We start from the raw sequence: 23,915 nt of genomic DNA on the forward strand, positions 1-23,915 counted from the left end.
TTCTCCAATAGAGAAATTCCCAAATAACTGATTCCCTGGTCAACATATCTCCTTATTGATTGAGGGAACCTAATTTTTAAATAAAGGATAAATCCAGTGGTTTATACAACTTGTATGTGCAACTTCTTAAAATAACAAAGGTATTTGATCTTAGTAAACTAAATCTGTTACTAAATTCCAGAAACTAAGGGCAAATTAAATAAAATAATTTATAACTTTTTTAGGATATAGGAAACAATAAAGGATAAATCTTCTAGTGCTAGGCAACTGGGATATGAGCCTATCGATTAATTTGGGCTATAAATACTCAGTGTTTACTGAAGCATTCACTATTTGGTCTAATCTAGAACAAAGCAGAACACATGAGGAATATGTACAACATTGATTCACCGTAACCTCTCTAACTAGTGGCACACTCTGATACAGCACACTGGGGTAAAGGGACAAGGAAAGTGGCCCCAGGGCTCTGTGTATCCCGAGTCCCACACAGCCACAGCAAGCACTGAGGGAACCAGTATCTCGGTATACCTACTACTTCAAGGCACGCCTGTATGTCGTGCCATGTAGGAATGCTCTGCCTGAAACCAGTAATTTCCAGTCTATGTTGAAATCCTATTGAATTTCACCTTGCTCCTTAGCTACCCCAGAACACAAAAGAAACTGTATGGCTGTTTCGTTTTTTTTTTTTAGCAAAGGTGAATTAGGAATTCTTCTGAGAATTTCATGTCACATTAATAATGGAAATCACCAAATCGGCCACCTTCCACCCTCACTCTCCTGACCCTTACACACATTTCACAATTACATTTTATCACATACCTTTGCTCTTGGATTAACAGGAGTGAATCGCCCACTTCCTGAGGTGGCGTTTAATGGAGAACAAGAATTACTAGTAGCCCCTGAAGACCTATTTATGAAAAATGAGAAACAAAAGAGGGTGGGAGCGTGATCTACCATTACTAACCTTGAATTATAGAAGAATGACAAATCTCAGGATTGGCAAGAGTTTGAAAAAGATTGGCTGAGTTACATCCAAATTATTTACAACATTTTTACCAACCTAAGTCTTTTTTTTTTTTTAAATAATAGACTTTCTTTTTTAGAGTAGTTTTAGGTTTACAGAAAGATTAAGTGTAAAGTACAGAGAGTTCCAATATACCCTTCACCTCCCTTGCCCAGTTTCCCCTACACCTTGCATCATTTGCATCATTTATTACAATTGATACTGTTGATACATTATTATTAATTAAATCCATAGCTTAAATTAGGGTTCATGCTTTTGTTATACATTCTATGGGTTTGGACAAATGTATAATGAGGGCATCCATTGTGATAGTATCATGTTGTAACATTTTTAATATTAAAGGGGAAAAATGCATGTGCATGTGTGGGGGTGAGGGGGAAAAGGCCAGGGGGTGGAAGAGTAACGAGCCTTGGATCAGCAGCACAGTGTCATGGTAAGCACAGAGAGTGCTGACAGAAGAGCCAGGTCCATCCTCAGTGCCACCATTTACCAACCACGTGACCCGTCTAGAAAAACCACCCAATCAGCTAGCTCTCTGAGATTCAGTTTCATTTACTGTAAAAGAGAAAAATACTACTGTTCAGTTACTCACCCTGTCATATGTGATCTCCTAATTTCGTAACCTACCAAGAGCTCCATATATGTGCTACTATCCTATTTTTGTTCTTAGTAACAACCCACACTGCTCTACTTAAAGCTCGTCCTCACTCCTTTTCCCCCCCAGAAATTCTCTTCTCCCATTACTTTATTTTCTCTACAAGACAGAGTCTGCCTGAACCTAAGTCAGATACTATGCACTTTCTTTTTTCCCCCAAAGAGAATACACTTAATCGCTTTCTTGATTTTTTTAAGTAACTATTTTCACATTGTAACCCTACCTTCTTGAATTTATCCCACTGGTAGGAGAGATAGTACTGCATTTTGAGCTTTCTGGGGCTTCTGCTCCTGGAATGGATACTTCAATCGTCCTCTTTCCTCCTTCTAAAATATAAAAATAAATATCAGTTTCATTAACTTTCATTAAAATAAAAGCAAAAATTTAACTTGATTTCTATCTTACTATAAAATTTCACATTATAAATTTGGGGGTTCTTTCTATATTTTCATTATGACCCACAGACACACTGGAAGAATTTTTTTTCAAAATGAACTGTGAGACAAGAAACTTTAGTTACTAGTATCAATTCAGTAGCATGCCAGGTCATACAATGCCAGAATCTTCAGACAAGTGGTATCATGTCAGATCTGGAAGTGAAAAACAGAAATTAAGAGCTAGCCCTAAAAAACTTGTGATTTTTGTCAAAACAGCTTATCTCAAGTTTTCAAAAAGAAAAAAGAAAAAGGAAAATTTCTGAAGTCATTTAGTGAAACTTCAAATCTTCTAAATCTATTACATTATTCGATTTCTGAAGACAACTTAGGTAGGGGGAAGGCAGCTGAGGAGATCACATGGCCAATGGCAAGTATAGTTGTGTTCATTTTCAGTATTTCACAAGAAGGTTATCAATTAACAAATATTTACTATCTACTAATGAAAGACTTAATGTTTACCCCCAGTTTCAGAGACTCCTATGAATCACTACTTAACACCAAAGATTTCTGGGCTTTAATATTTACATATTTAATACATATTTAATTGTATAACATATTCCTCCATTACTCTAGAAAACAAAAGAGGTTTTGCATGGCATATGATTTATTTTTATCTTTATCATCATAGTGCACGAAGGTTCTCATGAAAGCACGAATTTTACTTTAAAAAAGAATATCTTGGAGATAACCACTGGAATGAAAAGAACACAGTTGCAAATTTACCAATTTGCTTTAGATAATCAGTTAACCTCTTTTGCCTCACTTTACTCAGGTAGCAAATAGCTATAATATCAGCTCTATCTACTCACAGGATGTGTTGAGGACTAAATAACAGTAATGAAAGTACTTTAAACCTTAAGGAACTATTGACACACAGATGTCTAATGTAATTACAAAATTATTCTTAAGAGTGATTTGCTTTATTCTTCTTCACTGCACTTAGCACTAACATTATCTACTTATTTGCTTCTTTGTTTCCTGCCTGCTCCCCAACTTGAATGCTAAAGTAGTCAAGCTGGACAGGGATTTGTCCTGTTTGGAGCAGTTTCCCCAGGGCCCAGAACAGGCTGGCAGGTAATAGATGTTCAGACTTATTGAGTGATTTAATGTACTCATTCTAATCAGAAGTCGTCTCTAGGCTTCGTGACTATGAAGAACAGCAGACAAAGCTGTCATGTGAAGAAGCCTAGACTAAACAAAGAAAGATCCCCAAGGAAACGGATTATCCGTCATTTTCCAGTAATTTTCAAGAGTCTGCTCTCTAGGTCTGAAGTTTCAAAACAGAAATGATTTGTAGCTGAAAGGAAAATTCTTTTTGGCAAAGAGGAGGTGGGTGGGAGGATGGGTCAAACAGGTGAAGGGGATTAAGAGTACACTAACCAGCAGGCACCTGGCTAAGCATTTGACTCTTGGTCTCAGCTCAGGTCATGATCTCAAGGTTTGTCAGTTTGAGCCACGCATTGGGTTCCGTGCTGACAGCTTGGAGCCTGCTTGGGATCCTCTCTCTCCTTCTCGCTCCACCCACCCTTCTAGTGCTCTCTCTCTCTCTCTCATCTCAAAAATTAATAAATATCTTTAAAAAAGAGTACACTAGTTGTGGTAAGCACTGAGTAAGGTATACAATTGCTGAATCATTATATTGTACACCTGAAACTGATGTAACACTGTATGATGATTACACTGGAATAAAAATGTTCTAAAAGTCTTATTGGCAGATACCTTAAAGGTAGCCTTCCTTCTTCAACCACCACAGGACATATGAATCCCTCTAAAACACCGATGCTTGAGCACCTTAGGGAAAATACCAGTTACTGATATAAAGATTGTCCTTCTTTTATCCTGAGCCAAAATTAGTTTCTCTATAGCTTTCACACAGCTCGACCCTCTTGAGGGTCTTAGTAATTCAATTTTTGCCTAAAGAACAACTTGAGAGCCACTTCATCAGTACCTTTTTGAATATAAATATTATGACAACTAATTTTTTAGTTGCTGTTCTATTATTTAGAACCCCCTCTGGTTTTTCACATTCCTAAAAGTAATAACAGAATGGAAAGTTTAATTTACAAATAAAAATGTTTTAATTAGTTTTAACAAAATAACTTGTAATTTGTTGCTGATGAAACTCTAAATCATTTTGATGCTCAGGGTTTTTGGTGTGTTTTTTTTTGTTGTTTTTTTTTTTAATTTATTTTAGAGAGAGGAAGGGCACAAGCAGGGCGGGGAGGAGCAGAGAGAAAGAGAGATAAAAAATCTCAAGCAGGCTCCACCCTCAGTGTGGAGCCTGACATGGGGCTCAATCCCATGACCCTGGGATCATGACCTGAGCTGAACTTGAGTCGGACACTTAATTGACTGAGATACCCAGGCACCCCAATCCTTATGTTTTACACTTAGTCACAGCAAATATCCTAAGTGAATCATACACTTTAATGAATCCCACTTACACATAGGGCAACTTAGGAACTCAGACACCAAAGATTACCTACAGGCACCATGGAATAGCTTTCTACCCAGAGACTGGCCTTCTAGTCTTATTTCTGTTACTTATTCTGTGACGTAGGTCTTTTTCTTTCTATGTAAAATTGACATGACTCAGGTCTATTTCTTTCTATGTAAAATTGAAGGCACTGAAATATATGCTCTGAGATTTCTTTCAGCTCAAAATCAAGAAAGTGAAAACTCTCATGTGTCTAGCTTTTAAATCATGAATTTGTGACCAACCAGTCCATGCTCTGAGAGGTGATGGAATAGGTGATACTGGTGGAGAAGAAAGATTCAAACCAATAAGTTTCTGTTGCTCTATTAACTGCAAGAGTTTTCCACGAGCCTCCATACTCTGCCGATTCAATTCTGCAATCCGTTCCTCCATGCTACTTGGTGTGAAAGGCTGTGTTGTTGGGTAAGTCTTAAAAAAAAAAAAAAAAGGCACAAATTCCATATCAAAAATAATCCAAACAATTTTGACTGTTTGTAAACATAAACTCTTCCACTAAAAGCCAGCTAGTTAGTATTCACCACCCTTGCTATATGTAAACTTGAATAGTAGGCAAAGAATAAAATCTACAAGTCATTTAATTGAAAAATTAGGGCTGGGGCACCTGGGTGGCTCAGTTGGTTAAGTGTCCGACTTCAGCTCAGGTCATGATTTCATGGTTTGTGAGTTCGAGCCCAGAGTCGGGCTCTTTGCTGACAGCTCAGAGACTGGAGCCTGCTTCAGACTATGTGCCTTCCTCTCTCTCTCTGCCCCTCCCCTGCTCATGCTCTGTCTCTCTCTCTGTCTCTAAGGTAAACAAACATTAAAAAAAAAAAAAAGGAAAAAAAAAGAAAAACTAGGGCTAACGGAAAGGGATATGAATCCTTCTGCTACTGGTACCACACAGACCTTCTACTCCCTCTCTCCATGGGGAGTACTGTAAGGCAAAGCTTTCCTGTATCTCTTCACGTTTGCTGAGGGGCACAAAAGATCACATGAGCAAAGACAGTACTGCTAGTGACCTGGCTTCTGAATAATTGTAATGACAGATGTGCAGTTTGAATCGCAACATACAAAAGAGGATCTGCTGTACTTGAGAGATGCTTCTGTCACCCCAATCTTCATACATGTACCATGAGTTATTTGGCAAAGATTTCTAGGAATCTTATCGCTCTCCTTGACCACAGGTCAGCCTCCCCAGGCCACGTTTGGCCTCAGAGATCTAATTTGAGAAAGGTGATGACTGTAAAGGAATATGGGAGGTAGAGTGAAAAAAAACACATATACATATACATATACATGTGGAATATAACTACATTTAGTATGAAACTTCCTGAGAGGAATATATGTGTCATTCTTATTTCATTTAGTTAAATATGTCCCTTTGGGAAAAAAACAATTCCTAATAGAAATCACTAATTTGTAGCTTATGCCCATTAGTAAAAAAAAAAAAAGAGAGAGATAAGCAAAACAATGTAAAGATCATTTTGTAATTCTGATGACAAAGAGGGTGGTGAAAACAAAAATATTAGACTGTGTCCACTAGCCCGATCTATATACTAATTAGACAAGAAGGCAAATTCAATTTTTAACTCTGTTGCCTTTTTAAAACCAAGACTTAGTTAACCTGTTTTGAATAACTGTCAAAACTCTGTAAACATAGAAACACCTTCAGTGACTCAAAATTAAGGCAATTTGTACTTACACACATCTACACTGATGTCCTGCTCACTCCTAATTTTTTTCTCCTCTTCTGCTAGTCCCTTCTGACCGAGTAATAACTCAGTGACTCCGTACTCACATTGCCCTTATCTCCCAGGAGCCAGCGCTGACAGAAGTGGCCCTTGTTCCCCCGCCCCTTTCTGAACTTCCTCATAGAAGCCCCAAATCTAACATTGGTAAAGCTCTTTATAGAAGCAATCCCCTCTGGAGCCCCCCTAATCCATAAAGGTGCCCAGCCCCTTCCCACTGCCAAAACACTATCCCATCCCCTATCAGAACCCTCACAGGAGCCACTTTGGCTCATGAAGGGATAAAAGGAAGTCTCCCCCATCACTGGGACCAGCATGAGAACATGTGTGTATAAACACTTACCAGTTGGAACTTAGAATTCCTTTTCTCCCCACAAACAAGAAAATGAAGATTTTAAGTTACCAGCTTAGCCTACAGTTTATTTAACTTACAAAACTCCTGGACTATAATAAGCAGACTTTTGTTATTCAAAGTAGAATCCTCAGTCTACTATCTGGGAACTAACTAGAAATGCACAGGTGCTATCTCAAAACTATTTAATCAGAAACTGCATTTTAGAAAAATCTCCAGATGACTCATACATACATTAAAGTCTCACTTCAATAATCCTTTAAAACATCATTTCTATAGGAAAATGTATTCTGCATCCTAAAAAATTAACTGCTCATGAGTTGAGGGCCAGCTACACATAATTCTCTTGTATAAGCCCCTTTAAGAGTAAAAATGCTTTTGGGGTACCTGGGTGGCTCAGTTGGTTAAGCATTCGACTTCAGCTCAGGTAATGATCTCACAGTTCATGGGATGGAGCCCCGTGTTGGACTCTGGGCTGACAGCGCAGAGCCTGGAGCCTGCTTCGGATTCTGGGTCTCCCCCCCTCTCTCTCTGCCCCTCCCCTGCTCATGCTCTATCTCTCTCTCTCTCTCTCAAAAATATACAAACATTAAAAAAAAATTAAGAGCAGAAATGCTTTCAATTAAAATGTAGCTGTGTGGCAGACTTTCAATTCATACTAATTCTACATTTTATATTTACAACTTCATTCCCAGTTTAATTTTGGCTTTCTTTCATATTTTACCGTGTCCTATTTTCCTCATTCATTTTCCTTGTGTTCTATTTTATATTATCCTCTTTTACTGTATGTGTTAAATAAACTGATAAATAACTTTTCCTTACTCTGTGATGAGGACATGACTAAGTATAAACCTTCGAGTAGCAGCCTCAAAGATATCCAGGATCACTTCAGGAAAGGAGGCCCTTAAGATGTTCCAGCAATATAGTTAAACTCCTAAATGTTACTAGTCAATCCTTAACTGGTACTCACTGAAGCCACGTCACTTGCATGACTGGTCTCTTGTTTGTTTAATTCCCGAAGTCCATCCCCTTGCTCTCCTCCTGGCCCAATAATATTATTCAGATGTGCTTTGATAGCTGAGTTCTGCAGTGTCAACTCTGCAATCCGGGCCATGATGTCCTTTCTTTGTATTAACGCCTCATTTGCTCTAAGCTGTTGCCCCTCTCCCAGTACCGGGGGCTCTTCTGAGAACTCGGGGTTTCTGGCCTGCTGAGTGTGTGAATGGGAACTATAGAAGGGCTGTGAGAGGTTAACAAAAGGAGCCTGGACTTTGTTCTCCAGATCTTCCCCCATGTGAGAGACCCTCCACCTCTGAGTGAAGAGGTGACTTTCTTCATTTGGATTCTGATTGTCTGTGCCAGTAGGTAAAGTCTTCCTTTCCCAATTTTGTTCCTTCTCAATTATTTCCACAGTTGGAGGAATTTGTGGAGCAGGGCGAGTTTGAACAGTCCTCCTCAATACTGTAGATAAAATAACAGAATAAACATGCATCATTTAACCATAGATTCGCACTATAATCTTTTCATTACTCATCATGGTAGTTAGAGATGTATTTCAGTAGACAGGTTTGGCTTCTGAATGCCTGAATTATTTCAGCAGGGAATATTTCAGCAATGCCACCTCTAACAATCAAATCACAGACAATTTCATATTCCTTAAGGCTTCGTCAGTATCCTTGTAAAAAAAAACCTGCCAAGTTCACATTTTAATACATGTATTAATTCATACCAGGGAATCCTGGGGGCAGGGAGAGTATAAATACCTAATGTAAACTGAGGATGGTCAGGAAAGGCATCTCTGAAGAAGTAAAATTTTTAAATGGTTACGTATGTGGCAGAAAGCAGAGCGAAAACATTACAGGCAGAGAGAACTACATATGTGAAGGTCCCAAAATAGGAAAGAGCAAAGAAATGAGGCGAGTTTAGCATAGCACAGCAATAAGGGAGAACTGGAAAAATATGAGCCTGGAGAGGTATACAGAAACTTAAGCCATGTTAGGAATTTTATAATTTTTTTAACATTTATTTATTTTTGAGAGACAGAGAGACAGAGCATAGGCAGAGGAGGGGCAGAGAGAGACAGGTAGACACAGAATCTGAAGCAGGCTCCAGGTTCTGAGCTGTCAGCACAGAGCCCGATGCAGGGCTCAAACCTATGACCGTGAGATCATGAACTAAGCCGAAGTCAGACACTTAACCAACTGAGCCACCCAGGTGCCCCTGGAATTTTATAATTTAATCAAAGAGCAATGAAACCTGGAGAAGGTTTGGCAACGACTCAATTTATATTTCATAAATGCTGTGGTTATTTGGAAGGCCCAGGAATGGAAGTAGGGAGACCAGTAAGCCATGGTAGTCTAGAAGAAAGATGACTTTTCTAGAAGAAAGAAAGTAGCTCTGATGAAGGTATGTTGATTACAAAGATGGAGAAGTGAATAAATTTGAGAAACATTTTAGCAACATAACTAAGAGTGATGAACTAGAAGTGGGGAGTAAAGGAAACACCGATCAAGATGGCACGCACAGCTGAGTGGGTAGTGATACAATTTAGAGATGGAGAAGATAAGAACAGATTTGGGGGAACGGAAGCTACCAAGAATTCCATTTTGGGGGCACCTGGGTGGCTCAGTCAGTTAAGCAACCGACTTCGGCTCAGGTCACGATCTCAGGGTTCGTTAGTTTGAGTCCCACATTGGGCTCCATGCTGTCAATGCTTTGGATCCTCTGTCCCCCTCTCACTCTGCCCCTCCCCCACTCATGCACGCTTGGTCTCTCTGTCTCAAAAATAAATAAACATTTAAAAAAAAGAATTCCATTTTGAACAGGATAAGTTTAAGGTGCCTTATGATTTATCCCAATATCCATCCAAGCAGATGGATTCTTCATGGGTCAGGAACTCAAGAGAGTCATCTAGGCTAAGATACAAAGTTGGAAGTCACTGGCATATACATAGTATTAGAAGCCAAGATTATCTGGAGAAAAAGAATAGAGTCAGAAAAGAAACCAATACCAACAAAGAAGGAAGTCAGTGTTTAGAGCTTCATAAAGGAGGGGGGGTGGGCGCCTGGGTGGCTCAGTCGGTTAAGCGTGCAACTTCAGCTCAGGTCATGATCTCACTGTCCGTGAGTTCGAGCCCTGTGTCGGGCTCTGTGCTGACAGCTCAGAGCCTGGAGCGTGCTTCAGATTCTGTGTCTCCCTCTCTCTCTGACCCTCCCCCATTCATGCTCTGTCTCTCTCTGTCTCAAAAATAAACATTAAAAAAAATTAAAAAAAAAAAAAAAGGAGGGGAAGCTAGCAAACAAAGCAGACTGAAATGGAGCAGCCAGAAAGGAGAGAGAAATATTATAAGAATGTGGTATGAAGGAAACAAATGTGGTATGATTATATATTAATCATATATAATGCTACTGTAAGAACTAGAACACAAAGACAGAAGAAAAATACACTGGAGTTATTAACGTGGAGGCCACCAGAGCTCTTAGCAAGAGTAGTTTAGGTGAAATGACCTAATAGGGAGTGAACTGGGGAGACAGATGGTCCTAGTTCAATACCATAGGCTCGCTTCCTTTCACTGACAACAAGGAAATGAAATTTAAAAAATTTTAAAATCCACATCAGTAAAGATAATGGTCTAGGAAGAGAGTCATTAGCAAATGAGACACTTCAACACATTTCTGAAAGACTGAAAGTAGATGAGAAGGATGTGAAAGAATGAAATTGAGCAGAAGACACGGTGCTGAACATATATGTATTCTAAGGAAGCTACAGGTAAAAGCCAGTCTTTCTGGGGGAACCCTAAAAAGGCTGTTAGCTCAAAGACGACAGTACAGAGGGAGAAAGTGAGAAGTAGGACTGAAAACTGGAGAATAACTTGGAAGTTCGTCTACTGTATGGTTATGTCAGTCAGGCTGTGCTCACTACTTACCCCCACCCATCCTTGAAAGCAAAAACAAACAAACAAACAAACAAACAACAACAACAACAAAACAGCATTGGGGAAAGTAAATGTGGTAGCCCCAGTAGAACAGCTCGATCTTACCTGCATATTGCATACCCTAAAAGGAGGCCAGCAGTTAACAGAGCATGTCCACATATACAAAGTAACTGCTGAAGGGAAAGCCTACTGGGAAAACAGACCAAGACTCACCTACACAGAAGAGCAAATGTATGCCAACCACCTATAACATTCAGTCATGTCATTTATTCTTAACTATCATGGGCCATGAAGTAACACCAGACATATGAGGAAAACTGACAGCACAAAGAGAAAAACCAGGATAGGTAAACAGAACAAGAGACTAAGAGGAAGAGAAGGAAAATCCAGGTACAGAAGATAATGTAACAAAATTCTAAATGGTCTACTCAGAAGAGAGTTTCTAGAAGACAATGCAGTTGTAATAAGCATCAATGAAAACAGATTAGACAATAAGAAAGGGCTTTTGCTTAGAAATTAAACATACAATTTGGTGAATTAAAGAAATCTAAAAGACAGGTTTGAACACAAAATGAAAAAAATCCTCCAGAATATAAGAAGGAAGATATAAAGCTAAATACATAAGAAAATAATCCAAAAGGTCAACATACAGTTTTCTAAAACTGCAGAAATTCATGTGTCTTTAGTCCAAAAGGTCTCACTGGTGCCTCTTTGTGCAATGAGAAAAAAAAAAAAACAAAAAACTATTATTTAGACACACATTATGCAATGCCAGAATTACAACAAAGGAACCCTAAAGCTTCCACAGAGAAAAAGTAGGTCAAATACAAAGAAATAAAAATTAGATATTGCATCTGACATCTCAACCATAACACCAGATACTAAAAATCAGTGGAACAATGCCTTTGATTTCTCAGGGGGAAACGAATATGAACCTAGAATTCTGTATCTAGACAAATTATCAACCACGTATAATAGAAAAGTAAAAATATTCTCTAATTTTTAAGAACTTAGGGTTTACCTTCTATATACCCATTCTGATGATTTCTTTCAAAAACTTGAGGGAGAAAACCAAAGAAGAAGAAGAAATGGCATCCAGGAAATAGTAGATGCAATCCAGGAGTGTAATGTTAGCAATTCCCAAGATAAGAGGCGTGCAGTGGGCCCAGCGAGCAATCAGTCAAGACCAGACCAGGGGATGAAGAGCTTTTGCAAAGTATCTCTGAGATGAAAGTGGATTCCATGCCACAGACAGTATAAGGACCAGAAGATATTATTCACGTGTAAAGCACATTATTCTTGTGAAAACAAGAGGTAAGAGCAATTTGAAATTCCAGGCAAAACAAAAACTGAGCAAGAAAGTCACCATAAATGCAGAGCAAGCTTAAAGATTCTGAGCAACTGATGAAGTGAAATAAAGAAATTCACACACACACACAAATTTCACTTTGATCTTCAGAAGAACTTTTTCCTTCCTGTGGCACAAGGATTGATAGTAACAATGGATCACAAAACAAAAAATAATTGTCATTTGTTTTCAACTTTCAGTATCCATCTGTAGACAAGACACAGAAGACGTAAGTGTGGTAATGGAACAACGTAAATGTTACCAACTGTGATCCTGTAAAAGGAAAGGTAGGCTGACTGAAGGTGGGAAGTAGAAGCAAAGGAGAGCCAGAAAGGGGAGCCAGGATCCTTGTCTTACATAGCAGAAAGCTGAGATATACTGCCTAAAGTGAACCAAGAAGAAATAAAAAGTATTTGAAAACACAAAGTTAAACAACAGAAGAATTAAAAATTAAAATGTAATCTTCCAAATTAGAGAAGTAGGTTAATGTTAATTAAAACCTCTTCTTTAATACGGGGCACCTGGGTGGCTCAGTCGGTTAAGCGTCTGACTTCAGCTCAGGTCATGATCTCACCATCCGTGAGATCGAGCCCCAAGTCAGGCTCTGTGCAGACAGCTCAGCCCTTGGAGCCTGCTTTGGATTCTGTGTCTCCCTGTCTCTCTCTGCCCCTCCCTTGCTGGCGCTCTGTCTCTCTCAAAAATAAAATAAAAAATAAAATTTTTAAACCCTCTTCTTTAATAAAGGAGAGTCTATAATTATTGTGTAAACTGACATCTAAGCAAAGAAATACAAAAATATTTTATATTAATTATGGAGACCACCACAAGATAAGCAGAAATCAAATTGGAAAAAAATGATTCCCTCTTAGCACAGGCCTAAAGATGAAAGAGGAAGAGACCCTTGTATGTGCTTTTTTTTTTAAGCACATGGAAATATAAATTAGAATTAACATCCGAAAGTAAAAAACGAATGGGAGATAAGAAAATGAAAACAGCTTAATATACTACTCTTTCAAAAAGTGTGGCTGTAAGTAGAAGTCGATTAGTAGCTAAAGGAAAATATCTCTGAAAGGAAATTCTAGAGTGAGCCTGTCCATTATGATAGCCTCTGGGCATATGCAGCTATTCAAATTCAAATTCAAATTAATTAAAGTTAAGTAAAATTATTAATTCAGTTCTTCAGTAATATTAGCCACATTTCCAGTGCTCAACAGTCCCCTGAGGCTAGTGGCTACCATACTGAATGGAAAAGACATAGAACATTTTCATCACTACAGGATGTTCTATCAGGCAGAGTTGTTCTAGAGCACAACTAAATGCTGATCAAGGGCCCTATGTATCTCCTACCTTTATCCACATGTTCAGTTTAACTGAACAATTCTTTACATGCGAGCATTCTAAACAAAATGCTGAAAAATATGATGATAAAACTTCAACTAACAATACACACTCAAAGGTTATCCTATCTGCACACTGTAAAAGAAATGTATAATGTTATTTTCAGTGCAAACCTGCTAACAAAGTGTTGTCTATAATAGTCCCCAAATAATTTGCTTTAGTAAACATTTAGTATTATTTGTAATCAGAGTAAAAATATTTACCGTCATTACTTCTTTAAAAGAATTTCAAGCTATTTTACTATCACCAATGGAAAATAATTTAGAATATCTCAAAAGAGATCATTAGACAAGCTTACTAATACCATGTAAACAAACATTTGAAAGATTACTTTAAGGAATGAAAATCTAACCTGAACAGAAATCAGAATTGAAATCATATTTCCTAAATCTAACAAGACTTAACAATACTCTGTAGCCTCTGAAGAGGAAATACTGAATCACAGAATTACAGAGCTCGAGGAACATTAAAGATAAAAGAAAAATCTTTCACTTTAGAGCTAGGAAAATGAAATGCAGAAAATGCATGCCTCACGGCTAGTCATTGGGTTGGCCAAGACTTCAGCACTTCTGACTCTCAGTCTAGCACTGTCTCCCTACGCCACGCAGATCTGACAGATTCTGCAATCACATATTAAATGCCAAGACAAATTTTATAATGGTAAGGATTTGCCATTTTCTTTAACCTTAATGCCTCTTCCTGTCCTTTATTGAAAAGTACAGAAAATCTGACAAAATTTGTAAGTCCCAGTGACAACAAAAGCTATTACTGTGGGGGCGCCTGGGTGGTTAAGACAGTTAAACGCCATACTTGATTTCAGCTCAGGTCATGATCTCATGGTTCATGAGTTTGAGCCCCACGCTGGGCTCTGCACTGTCACTGCACGGATCCTCTCTCTCTGCCCTTCCCCTGCTCATGCTCACACTCTTTCTCTCTCTCTCTCTCTCTCTCTCTCTCTCTCAAAAAAAAAAAAAAAAGTTATTGTTCTGTTCCCCTATTCAAGAATGTAAACACTCTTTTTAAAGAAATAAAAATGTAGGCAAATCAAGGCTGAATTAATATTTCTCTAAAAACACTGGAGAAGAGTCTAAGGTACTTTTTTGATTAAAGAACTGTTCTGAAAATGGGGGAAAAAAGGCTATAGTTCTAGAAGAATGCACAGGTGGACAAATAAATATAATTTTCCAAACAATGAAGCATTCCATGGAACTTCTAAAGACCATCCATGAGCCCCCAAGTGAAGAATCTCTGACCTAATTTTAAATTTAAATGTTTTTATTCTTTATATATGTCCTGCAAAAAGTGGCTCTAAAGCTATTTTTAATTTTCATTATAAAATTACCTCAACTGACTAATAAGCTAAACACTTTCCATGAGAAAGATGTTAACCACATCTGAATTACAAATGCCTAAAAGTCACAGCTCTTACCCTTCTTTGGTTAAGCTTTCATTACTCTCTGGAGGATAATCTCCTCCTGTTTCTTACCCTTTCCTATGTTCCTGGAACATAGGGAAAAGAAGATTTCCCTTACTCGGCATTTTAATGCTGAGGACTTTGATCCTTTGATCTGATTTAATATTTACAATGTCCAACACAACAGATACATAATGAAATTCAACATGATACTTCACCATTGATGTAACACACATGATATAAACAACCCTGAAAAATCCTCCTCCAGCTTAAAGATTATGTGTGGCAATCAACAGCTTTCAAAATTCAGTTCATCAGGTAAAAATGGACACAGTGTTACATTTTTAAGGCATAAAAAGGCAACAGGCACACCACTCTAGAAGAAGCCTGCTCACCTTCCTGCAAGGGAGAGAATCCGGAGCTGCTCTTCTGCCTGGGTGGTGTCAACAACACAGCTGGCTCAAATACATGTGCCGGAAAACTGGTGGCCACGTTCGCACTACCCGGCGGGGCTGGCACCTGAGACAGTTTAACAGGCAAGTCTTCCTGTGCCAATGCAGCCACTTCTTCCCCTTGGAACACCAACGGCACAGAGACGTCAGCATTTACAGCTGGGCCCTCTGAAGAAGATGAGAGGCCATTAGCACTTAAAGAAACCATGGACACACTGCAGGTGTTTATACTTACATGCATTTCCATAAAAGGTAAAATCACATGGATTCTAGAGCCTTCACTTTCTAGGCCACATCCTCCTTAGCCGTAACTCGTGAGGGGGCAGCACCAGGAAGAAGAGGCCGTTTTTGAGAAAAGCACTGGTGGCCCCTAGCCCTCTAGGCCTGCCCTAGCCATTGAGTGTATCTCACACAAGTCAAATTTTACTCAGCCACTTCTTAGAATCCCTTATGAGAAAACACTCCTACATACATAAAACACTCTCCACACAAGACACTCATCAAGATATTACTTAGAAGCAAAAAACATGAAAAGGCCTAAATGCCCTATTCAGCCTGTGGCATATGAAGGTACACAAAGTGAAGAAAGGTTTTCAAACCATCAGAATTTCTAAAACCCGGTATTTCTTTTTCTTTCCAAGACCATCTCCTCTCCTCCTGAGCCTGGTGCACAGTGATGAAAAGTGCTGGCACGAAAGCCCCACTGGTATAGGAAGCAAGTTCTGCTACTTTCTAGTTGTATGATCTTGCTAAGTTACCAGTTCTCTCTAAGCCTTGGTTTTCTCATGGAGAAAATGGGGATAACAAAGATACTTACCTCATAAGACTATTATGAGGGGTATATGAGATAATACATGTAAAACACTCAAAAAGTGCCTGGCATACAGCAATAACCCAATAAATATTAGCTGAAAATAGTAGTGGCCATTGCCATACTGACAAAGTAGTGACAGTGCTGCATATGTACCAACAACCAATAACTCCACGTAAGTTTACAGTCTTGTTTACTCTATCAGTGTTTTAATACCAACCTGGGGTAATAAGACCACACCTACCTGGACTGTCTATAATTTTCCTACTCGTAGATCCCCTTTCTGATGCCTGATTTTCTTCATTGCTTTTTATCACAGGACAGTTCTTCATGGCATGTGTGAGCGATATAAGTTGTTCATCTGTTGTGACCATGTACTGCTGAAGCCTTGCCTGGAGAAAAAAGAATTAAATAACATCATTGACATATCAGACATCAAATCATCACCTAGATATGTATAACCATATCATTATCTTAAATAGTCTAGGAACTTTGAACTTCCATTCAAACACTAAAATAGTGCCTTTGTAAGAACACGTAATCATAAATATTTTAAAAGTCTCATGATAGAAGAATGGTTAAATGTATCACAGAATATTATTAATAAATACACTGCCAGAATAATAAGGATTAACCTTTTATAGGGCTTTTGATTTATAAAACCTCTTTTATATAGATGGTATCAACTGACTCAAGCTACCCCAAGAGGCAAGTATATCAGGTGGAGGAAATTTAACAGAATATTATACGGGCATTTAAACTGAAAAAACGTGATCCTGTAAGTATTTATAGTAACGTATATAAAATAATGTTAAGAGAAAATATATACAGAGAGAAGAGATACATACATAGATATATACATATATATATATACATATATATATATATATATGTATATATCCAAGAGGTACAGACATTTGATAAAAATCAGAGATGGCCAGAAGTCAGAAGTATTATTGGTAGGACTAGTGAATGAAATCTACTAAACAATTTCATACCAGCCCAAATTTTTTCCCAAATTCCACACTCCTCTCCAATGACCTGCTCAGCATCTCCACCTAGAACTCACATAGGCTCCAACTTTACATGTGCGCAACCAAATTCTCCCTGAACACCCTCACCTCATCAACAGCACCTCTATCCTTCCAAATATTCAGTCCATAGCTTTGGAATCATCCTTGACTCTTCTCTCACATCCTCTCCTTGGCCCCATATCAGCAAATCCTACTGCTTGCCTTCCAAATACATTCACAATTTAGTCCCTTTTCACAGCCTCTCCCACTTCCAACCTAGACCAGGCTGCCATGTCTCACTTGGATTATTTCATTAACTCCTGTCTGTAACATTCTGCTTCCATGTTTGACCACCTAGAGTCTAGTTCTATACTGTTCTCCAAAAGGTTTGAAGCACTTTGGGCCTCCACAGGGGCACCACAGGACATCTTATATTTTTAAGGAAAACACTGCTGCTCAACATCTGTCAGGCACCAGTGAACTCCTAGCTTGAGGTGGTTCACAGCTTCCATATTAGATCAAAATACATTCCTTTTCATGATGTCGTATCTTCATGAAGCTGGGCTGTCAGTAGCTGCTATGATAAAAAGCAACACTGCATAAAAATTACTGTGGAATAGGAAATAAGAATGGCAATATCCAAAATGATTCCAAGCTTTGAGAAGCTGTACAGTACCCAGCAGGTAGACATATCCCATCAGTAAATAATTGTGGTTATTTAATCATGAATACAAATAGAACTTTTTCTATCAATACTTTGATATTTTGTGGGTTTTTTTCCAAACAGCATCTAAGTTGTTGAGACATAAATACTTACTAAGTAGTTTGAGCCGAACTACTTAATAAAGGAAACTGTTGGGTATTTCTTTCAGCCTACGGGGATCTTGAGATAATAAGGGCACCATGAACCGAGAAAGGGCAGTGATCTCTGATCTAGTCTCCACACAGCCGCCCACAGTGATCCTCATAAAACCTCAATCACATCACATCTCTTCTCTCCTCAAAACCCTTCCGTGGTGTCCCTTCTCACCCAACATAAAAACCCAAATTCTTACCCAGATTGCAAGCCCTCATGACACAGCTTATCTATTGGCTCTTGCCTCCTACTACTCTTCCACACTCGACTCCAGACATTCTGGTCCTCATGCTTTTGCGCTCAACAGCCACGCTCTCATCTCAAGACCTTTGCACCTGCTGTTCTTCTGCCGAGACTGCTCTTCTCTTAGCTACCTGCACACTCGCTCCCTCACCTCCTTTAGGCCTTCCTCACAGGCATGGCCCACCCCAATTACAATTCCCATCCTAGGTACTTGCTATGCCTCTTACCTGCTTTATTCTTCTTTATACCACATACCACCATCTAACTTACAATATACTCCACTTTTTTTTTTTCCCCAGGATTTATTTAGAATATAAACTCCACAAGGGTAAAGATTTCTTCTTCGTTCACTACTGTACTTCCTACACCTAGAACAGTGCCAGGCCCAAATCAATAAAGATTTGTTGAGCCAGTTAGTACATTTAAAAACCATTCATTTTCCCAAGAGAACTGAAAACCTGTGTTCACGCAAATACTTGTACATGAACGTTGACAGCAGCATTATTCATTCATAATATACAAAAAGGTGGAAACAATTCAAAAATCCATCACTTGATGAATGGATATGCAAAATGTGGTGTATCCACATAATGGAATACTAGTGGACAAAAAAAGTCATGAGCTACTGACAACATGCTACAACATAGATAAGCCCTGAAAACATTATGCTAAATGAAAAAAAACACAGACACAAAAGATCACAAATTGCAAGATTCCATTTATATGAAATATCCACATTCGGCAAATCTATAGACACACAGAGTGGAGAGCAATATCCAAAGAATATCCAAAAGGCACAAATGAAGAACATAGCATTGAGGCAGTAAGATTTCCTAGAAGAAATACTGTGTAAATTTTTTTTATTTTCAGTTTTTTGGTTTTGTTTTTGAGAAAGAGAGAGAGCACGCATGAGCAGGGGAGGGACAGAGAGAGGAAGAGAGAGAATCCAAGCAGGCTCTGCGCTGTCAGTGCACAGCCTGATGCAGGGCTCATTCTCACGACTATGAGATCACGACCTGAGCCAACAGTCAGATGCTTCACTAACTGAGCCACCCAGACACCCCCTGTCTAAGCGTTTAAAAAAAAAAAAAAAAGCAATTATCCAGACAAGTGGCAAAGAGGACTTCTATAATAAATGTGAAGATACTGTAAACAATTTTAAATGGCATATGATTACAGCAAGCTTCCTCAAATGGTATCCCCTGATGTTTTGAAATTAAAAGTAGCTATCATAACATTTTTTTATTTCACATTTTGGATCAACTACTAGAATATTGGTAGTTACCATTTAAATGTAGATTCTGTCTTCCCCACTAAATAATATGTTTCTTAAAGACAGTAGATTTATTCTATATGTATTTCAAGTCCAAGTTTCTACTATAGTACCTCCAATGTAATAAATGTTCAATAAAAGCTACCATTGATGATAATAAAGAAGTGAGAGGTAATCACATCAGCATAACAAAACCAAAGGCAACTAGAAGAGAATCTTATATATTCTTTTTTTTTCTTTAATATGAAATGTATTGGCAAATTGGTTTCCATACAACACCCATTGGAGAATCTTATATATCCTTAGACGTTTTATGATACTAAACACAGAAAAGCTTGAGATTGCATCTAAGTACCTGGGTCGCGGTATTTTCTTCTCTGAGAAGAAGAATTTCAGCTGTAAGAGCATCAATGAGCTCTCGATGATCACCTAACATTTGTTCCAGTTGCTGCCTTGTCTCCACTTCTTTACGCAGTTGGAGCTCACTCTACAAAAAAAATCCACTTCCATCAATAAAACTCCCATCCAAAATTAAACTACTATCAACAGCATCAAGTACCGAAAACTGAAAGTTTCTACTCAAAGCTGTCAAAAAAATACTTACAGAGTATGTATTATGTGACAGTAATGAGAATGAAATATTTTATTAAAAGGTTTATATTTCATTAAAATGAAATACTGTATCCTTTTCCCTTCTTTAAATAGAACACAATAAACACAATGGTATGCGGAATTAAATGACTACAACTTTTGCAGAATGAAGTGAGAGGGGAAGTACATATACATATTGGTTGAATACACACAGAGCATCTCTAGAAGGACACACTCACACCTGGTCGTCAGAGCTGGCGCCGAGGAAGCAGACCCATTAAATGGAAGTTAAGGACGGGAATTAGGGGTCGCCTATGTGGCTCAGTCGGTTAAGCATCCGACTTTGACTCAGGTCATGATCTCACTGCTTGTGGGTCTGAGCCCTGCGAGGGGCTCTGTGCTGACAGCTCAGAGCCTGGAGCCTGCTTCAGATTCTGTGTCTCCCTCTCTGCCCCTCCCCCTCTTGTGTGTACACTCGCTCTCTCTCAAAAATAAATAAGCATTAAAAAAAAAAAAAGGTGAGAATTAGAATTTTTATCTGTATCTCTGTTTCTCTGAATTTCATACTGTATGAATGCATCACCAATTCAAAAATTAAGTTTGTTAAAAGAAAATTAAAAATAAATGACAGGCCTAAATGGTTTAACTTCATAAAGCAAGTGATTAGCTAAAAAGTATATGCTTCTAAACCTGTAATACTTTCAGAGAGCCAAAAGTACACTCCTAGAGATTCCTAACTTAAGGGTGGAAGAATGTGAAGACTTTCCTAAGTCTGACCATACAATAAATATTTCACTAAAAAGCAATTTTAGGAGGACATCTCCAGAGAAATTGGAACATCTGAATTAGAGAGACTGGGGCGCCTGGGTGGCTCAGTCAGTTGAGTATCCAACTTCGGCCAGGTCATGATCCCATGGTTCATGAGTTTGAGCCCCACGTCAGTCTCTTTGCTAACAGCTCAGAACCTGGGGACTGCTTCAGATTCTGTGTCTCCCTCTCTCTCTGCCCCTCCTCCACTTGTGCTCTGTCTCTCTCAAAAAATGGATAAACATTTAAAAAAATTTGAATTAGAGCAATGAACCAACAATTTTAATAATAAAATGTCCTTGAACATTTTTGTTGTATTTAACAAATTTAAATGTATAAAAATAATAGTTTAAATAGATTTTTTGAAAGATGAAATGTTTACCCAACTCTAATTCCACAGCATTCTGAAGACTGATTATTCACAAATGAACTAAAAAACAATTCCTGCTAGTTTTATAAATTATTTTCACAACAACAAAATATTTCCCACTTCAGACACTAATGCAAAGCCTGAGTTAGTCACACAGATAACATGAAGAACTTTCCCCATCTGTGTCTATAGATTACAGGTATGCCGCTCTCCAAACTCAACTAAAGTGGGAGTAGGAAGCAGAAAAAGCATCAGAAGGAGGACACGTTGAGTAGTTCTACCGAATCTAATACTGCCAAACAATAATATTCAATATCAGCATAAGACATGATCTTATTTATAGCAGATTAACCCCTCTAATTATATTTTACTAAAGCTCATATTAAAATCAACATCACTTAGCTGACCATGTATCAGTATATTAGATGATACATAAATCAGCATGCAGAGGAAAATTAAGAGGATAAAACTTCACTGCAGATAATCTAAAGCTGAGGTATTTTATTTTTTAGTTATTATTTTTTAATTTTTTTAAGATTTATTTTTGAGAGTGAGAGAGAGAGAACACAAGTAGGGAAGGGGCAGAGAGAGAGGGAGACACAGAATCTGAAGCAGGCTCCAGGCTCTGAGCTGTCAGCACAGAGCCTGACACGGAGCTCGAACCCACGAACTGCGAGATCATGACCTGAGCCGAAGTCGACACTTAACCGACTGAGTCACCCAGGCGCCCCATGCGGAGATATTTTAAATAAAGCTATTCAGATTTGACTATATTTCATTTGGAGACTGCAATAAATTAAGGGTAGAACAAAAACAAAAAAAAACAAAAACAAAAACAACAACTCTAAGCATGTCTACCCGCACCCTGAAGAGGAGACTCTAATAACTTCTTGCTCTTACCTCTTTAAGGTACCGAACCAGGCGACAGAGGGAGCCCACCAGAGACAGAGTGAAGCCTGTGAGACCCTGACTACTTTGCAGTCCCTTGACCTCACGTCCTGTACACCGTTCATATTCTTCCATTTCATGTTCCACTTCATTTATCATGTGTTTGAGGACATCCAGGCTGGAATTATTGCTATTTGGTAAGTCTGTGGAGGCTGTGCTAGCTGTTAGTATGCTCTTTTTCTGCTTGGAAGGAGCATGAGAATCCAGTTTTCCTTTCACTGATAATGAGAGAAGTCATTCTATTATAAGACCAAGAAAAATTATACCAGAAAGCTACTAGAGAAACCTTTGACTGTTATTCACAATTTATAAACAAAAAATTTTTAATGCTTATTTATTTATTTTGAGAGAGAGACAGTGCAAGTCAGGGAGAGGCAGAGAGAAAGAGGAGAGAGAGAGAATTCCAAACAGGCTCTATGCTGTCAGCACAGAGCCCAACGTGGGGCCTGACCTCATGAAACCGTGAGATCATGACCTGAGCCGAGATCAAGAGTTGGACACTTAACCAACTGAGCTACCCAGGCGCCCCTATAAAAGGTTTGTATAGAAGTTATAACCATTTTGTCATAAAAATCCATACAGGTTTACACTGTGTATAACAAAGACACTAAAACTATCTTTCTACAGAGTTACATGGCATAGAACATTTCTTAGCCACCATTCAACAAAGTCTTAATCAGTTGGCTCTGACTGGATGAGTTTAAGGGGAAAAACTTTACTAAGAGATTAAAGAAGTTGTATCAAGTTATGTGTTTACTAATTCATCTTGGCAAATTAAGGGATTGAACCTTTATTTAACAACTGTTTTTGCTTCCTTGAGTTCAGCACTTGTCCCACAACATAGCTTGAGTCTAGAGTCTCAGTAGATTCTTCAGATCGGAGCCTGGTGTGGATTCTCTTGACAGCATTGGTAGCATTCAGAGCAGCTAAAAGAAAAAGTATTTCCAAAAGAATCTCCAGTGAACAACAAAAAAGTTTTAAGCATTCCAATTAACAGATCTATCAGTATCTTATTCAATTAGGTAAAGACAGTCAAGACTAAATACCATTGCTTTACAAATTGCTATGTTTAAAAAAGAACATACTAAAACAAGTCACTGTTCTGGGAGAAGTAAGACAATGGGGGAGCAAACCGTTTTGTTCCCCTGATGGAGGAGCAGATGATGGAGTTTCTGGAAGGGTTGTTACTTGTGACTGTGTTGTTATTTTCTGCTGAATATCAGTCCACAATTTTTTAATTAAGTCAGAATTATCTTCCTTTAGTTGGTGGAGGAACCTATAAATTATGAGACAACAAGCTACATTAAAATTAATAAATGCTGTCATTTAAACTGTTCAACTGCTTACATATTTGCTTGATGGAGCTTTTAATACTTCATAATCAAAGAAAAAATACATTTTCTTCAACTTATAAGACAGATGACTAAAATGCCAGTCTTCTTAGTGTTAGAAGAAATCATTCCATCTTCCTCCCAGTTTCCTACCTACATGGCTCCTAATCACAGGAGCAATTTGCCCTTTCTGGACTTCGGTGATATGGGCCCCATCCTCCTCCCTCTTTCCCAGAGAAAATACATGGCTTGGTCTTTTCTATTTTCTCTCTCCTGTGAAGGTTATCCTCAGAACATAGCCTCCGCTCATCGCTGAACTGAAGGGACTGGAGCAGACTCTGCCCTGAGTCTCTGGGAGCAGGGGAAGGAATGGAAGAGCTTGCAGTACAGGGAGTTAGAGCACTAAGCCTTTTGCTATAATCATCTTTAGTACT

The 23,915-nt window shown here is 38.4% G+C and overlaps 1 protein-coding gene across 5 annotated transcripts in view; it reads right to left on the minus strand.

The window, feature by feature from the left end:
* Positions 1–23,915, minus strand: part of SPICE1 (spindle and centriole associated protein 1) — a 57,707-nt gene that overhangs the window by 441 nt on the left and 33,351 nt on the right. For 3 of the 5 annotated variants that reach the window (XM_049628190.1, XM_049628188.1, XM_049628189.1), the window contains exons 8-17: positions 23,236–23,426; positions 22,939–23,076; positions 22,103–22,368; positions 19,790–19,921; positions 16,294–16,441; positions 15,182–15,406; positions 7,663–8,153; positions 4,838–5,021; positions 1,903–2,005; positions 820–907 (exon numbers count right to left, since the gene is read on the minus strand). In XM_049628190.1, coding sequence (XP_049484147.1) covers positions 820–907; positions 1,903–2,005; positions 4,838–5,021; positions 7,663–8,153; positions 15,182–15,406; positions 16,294–16,441; positions 19,790–19,921; positions 22,103–22,368; positions 22,939–23,076; positions 23,236–23,426 — 1,966 coding nt within the window. Of the gene's footprint in view, positions 1–819; positions 908–1,902; positions 2,006–2,199; positions 2,270–4,837; positions 5,022–7,662; positions 8,154–15,181; positions 15,407–16,293; positions 16,442–19,789; positions 19,922–22,102; positions 22,369–22,938; positions 23,077–23,235; positions 23,427–23,915 lie in introns of those variants that run through there. The other 2 variants (XM_049628191.1, XR_007457267.1) reach the window with 2 other exon arrangements.

The sequence above is a fragment of the Panthera uncia genome, chromosome C2 (genome assembly GCF_023721935.1).
Source record: "Panthera uncia isolate 11264 chromosome C2, Puncia_PCG_1.0, whole genome shotgun sequence".
NCBI lineage: Eukaryota > Metazoa > Chordata > Mammalia > Carnivora > Felidae > Panthera > Panthera uncia.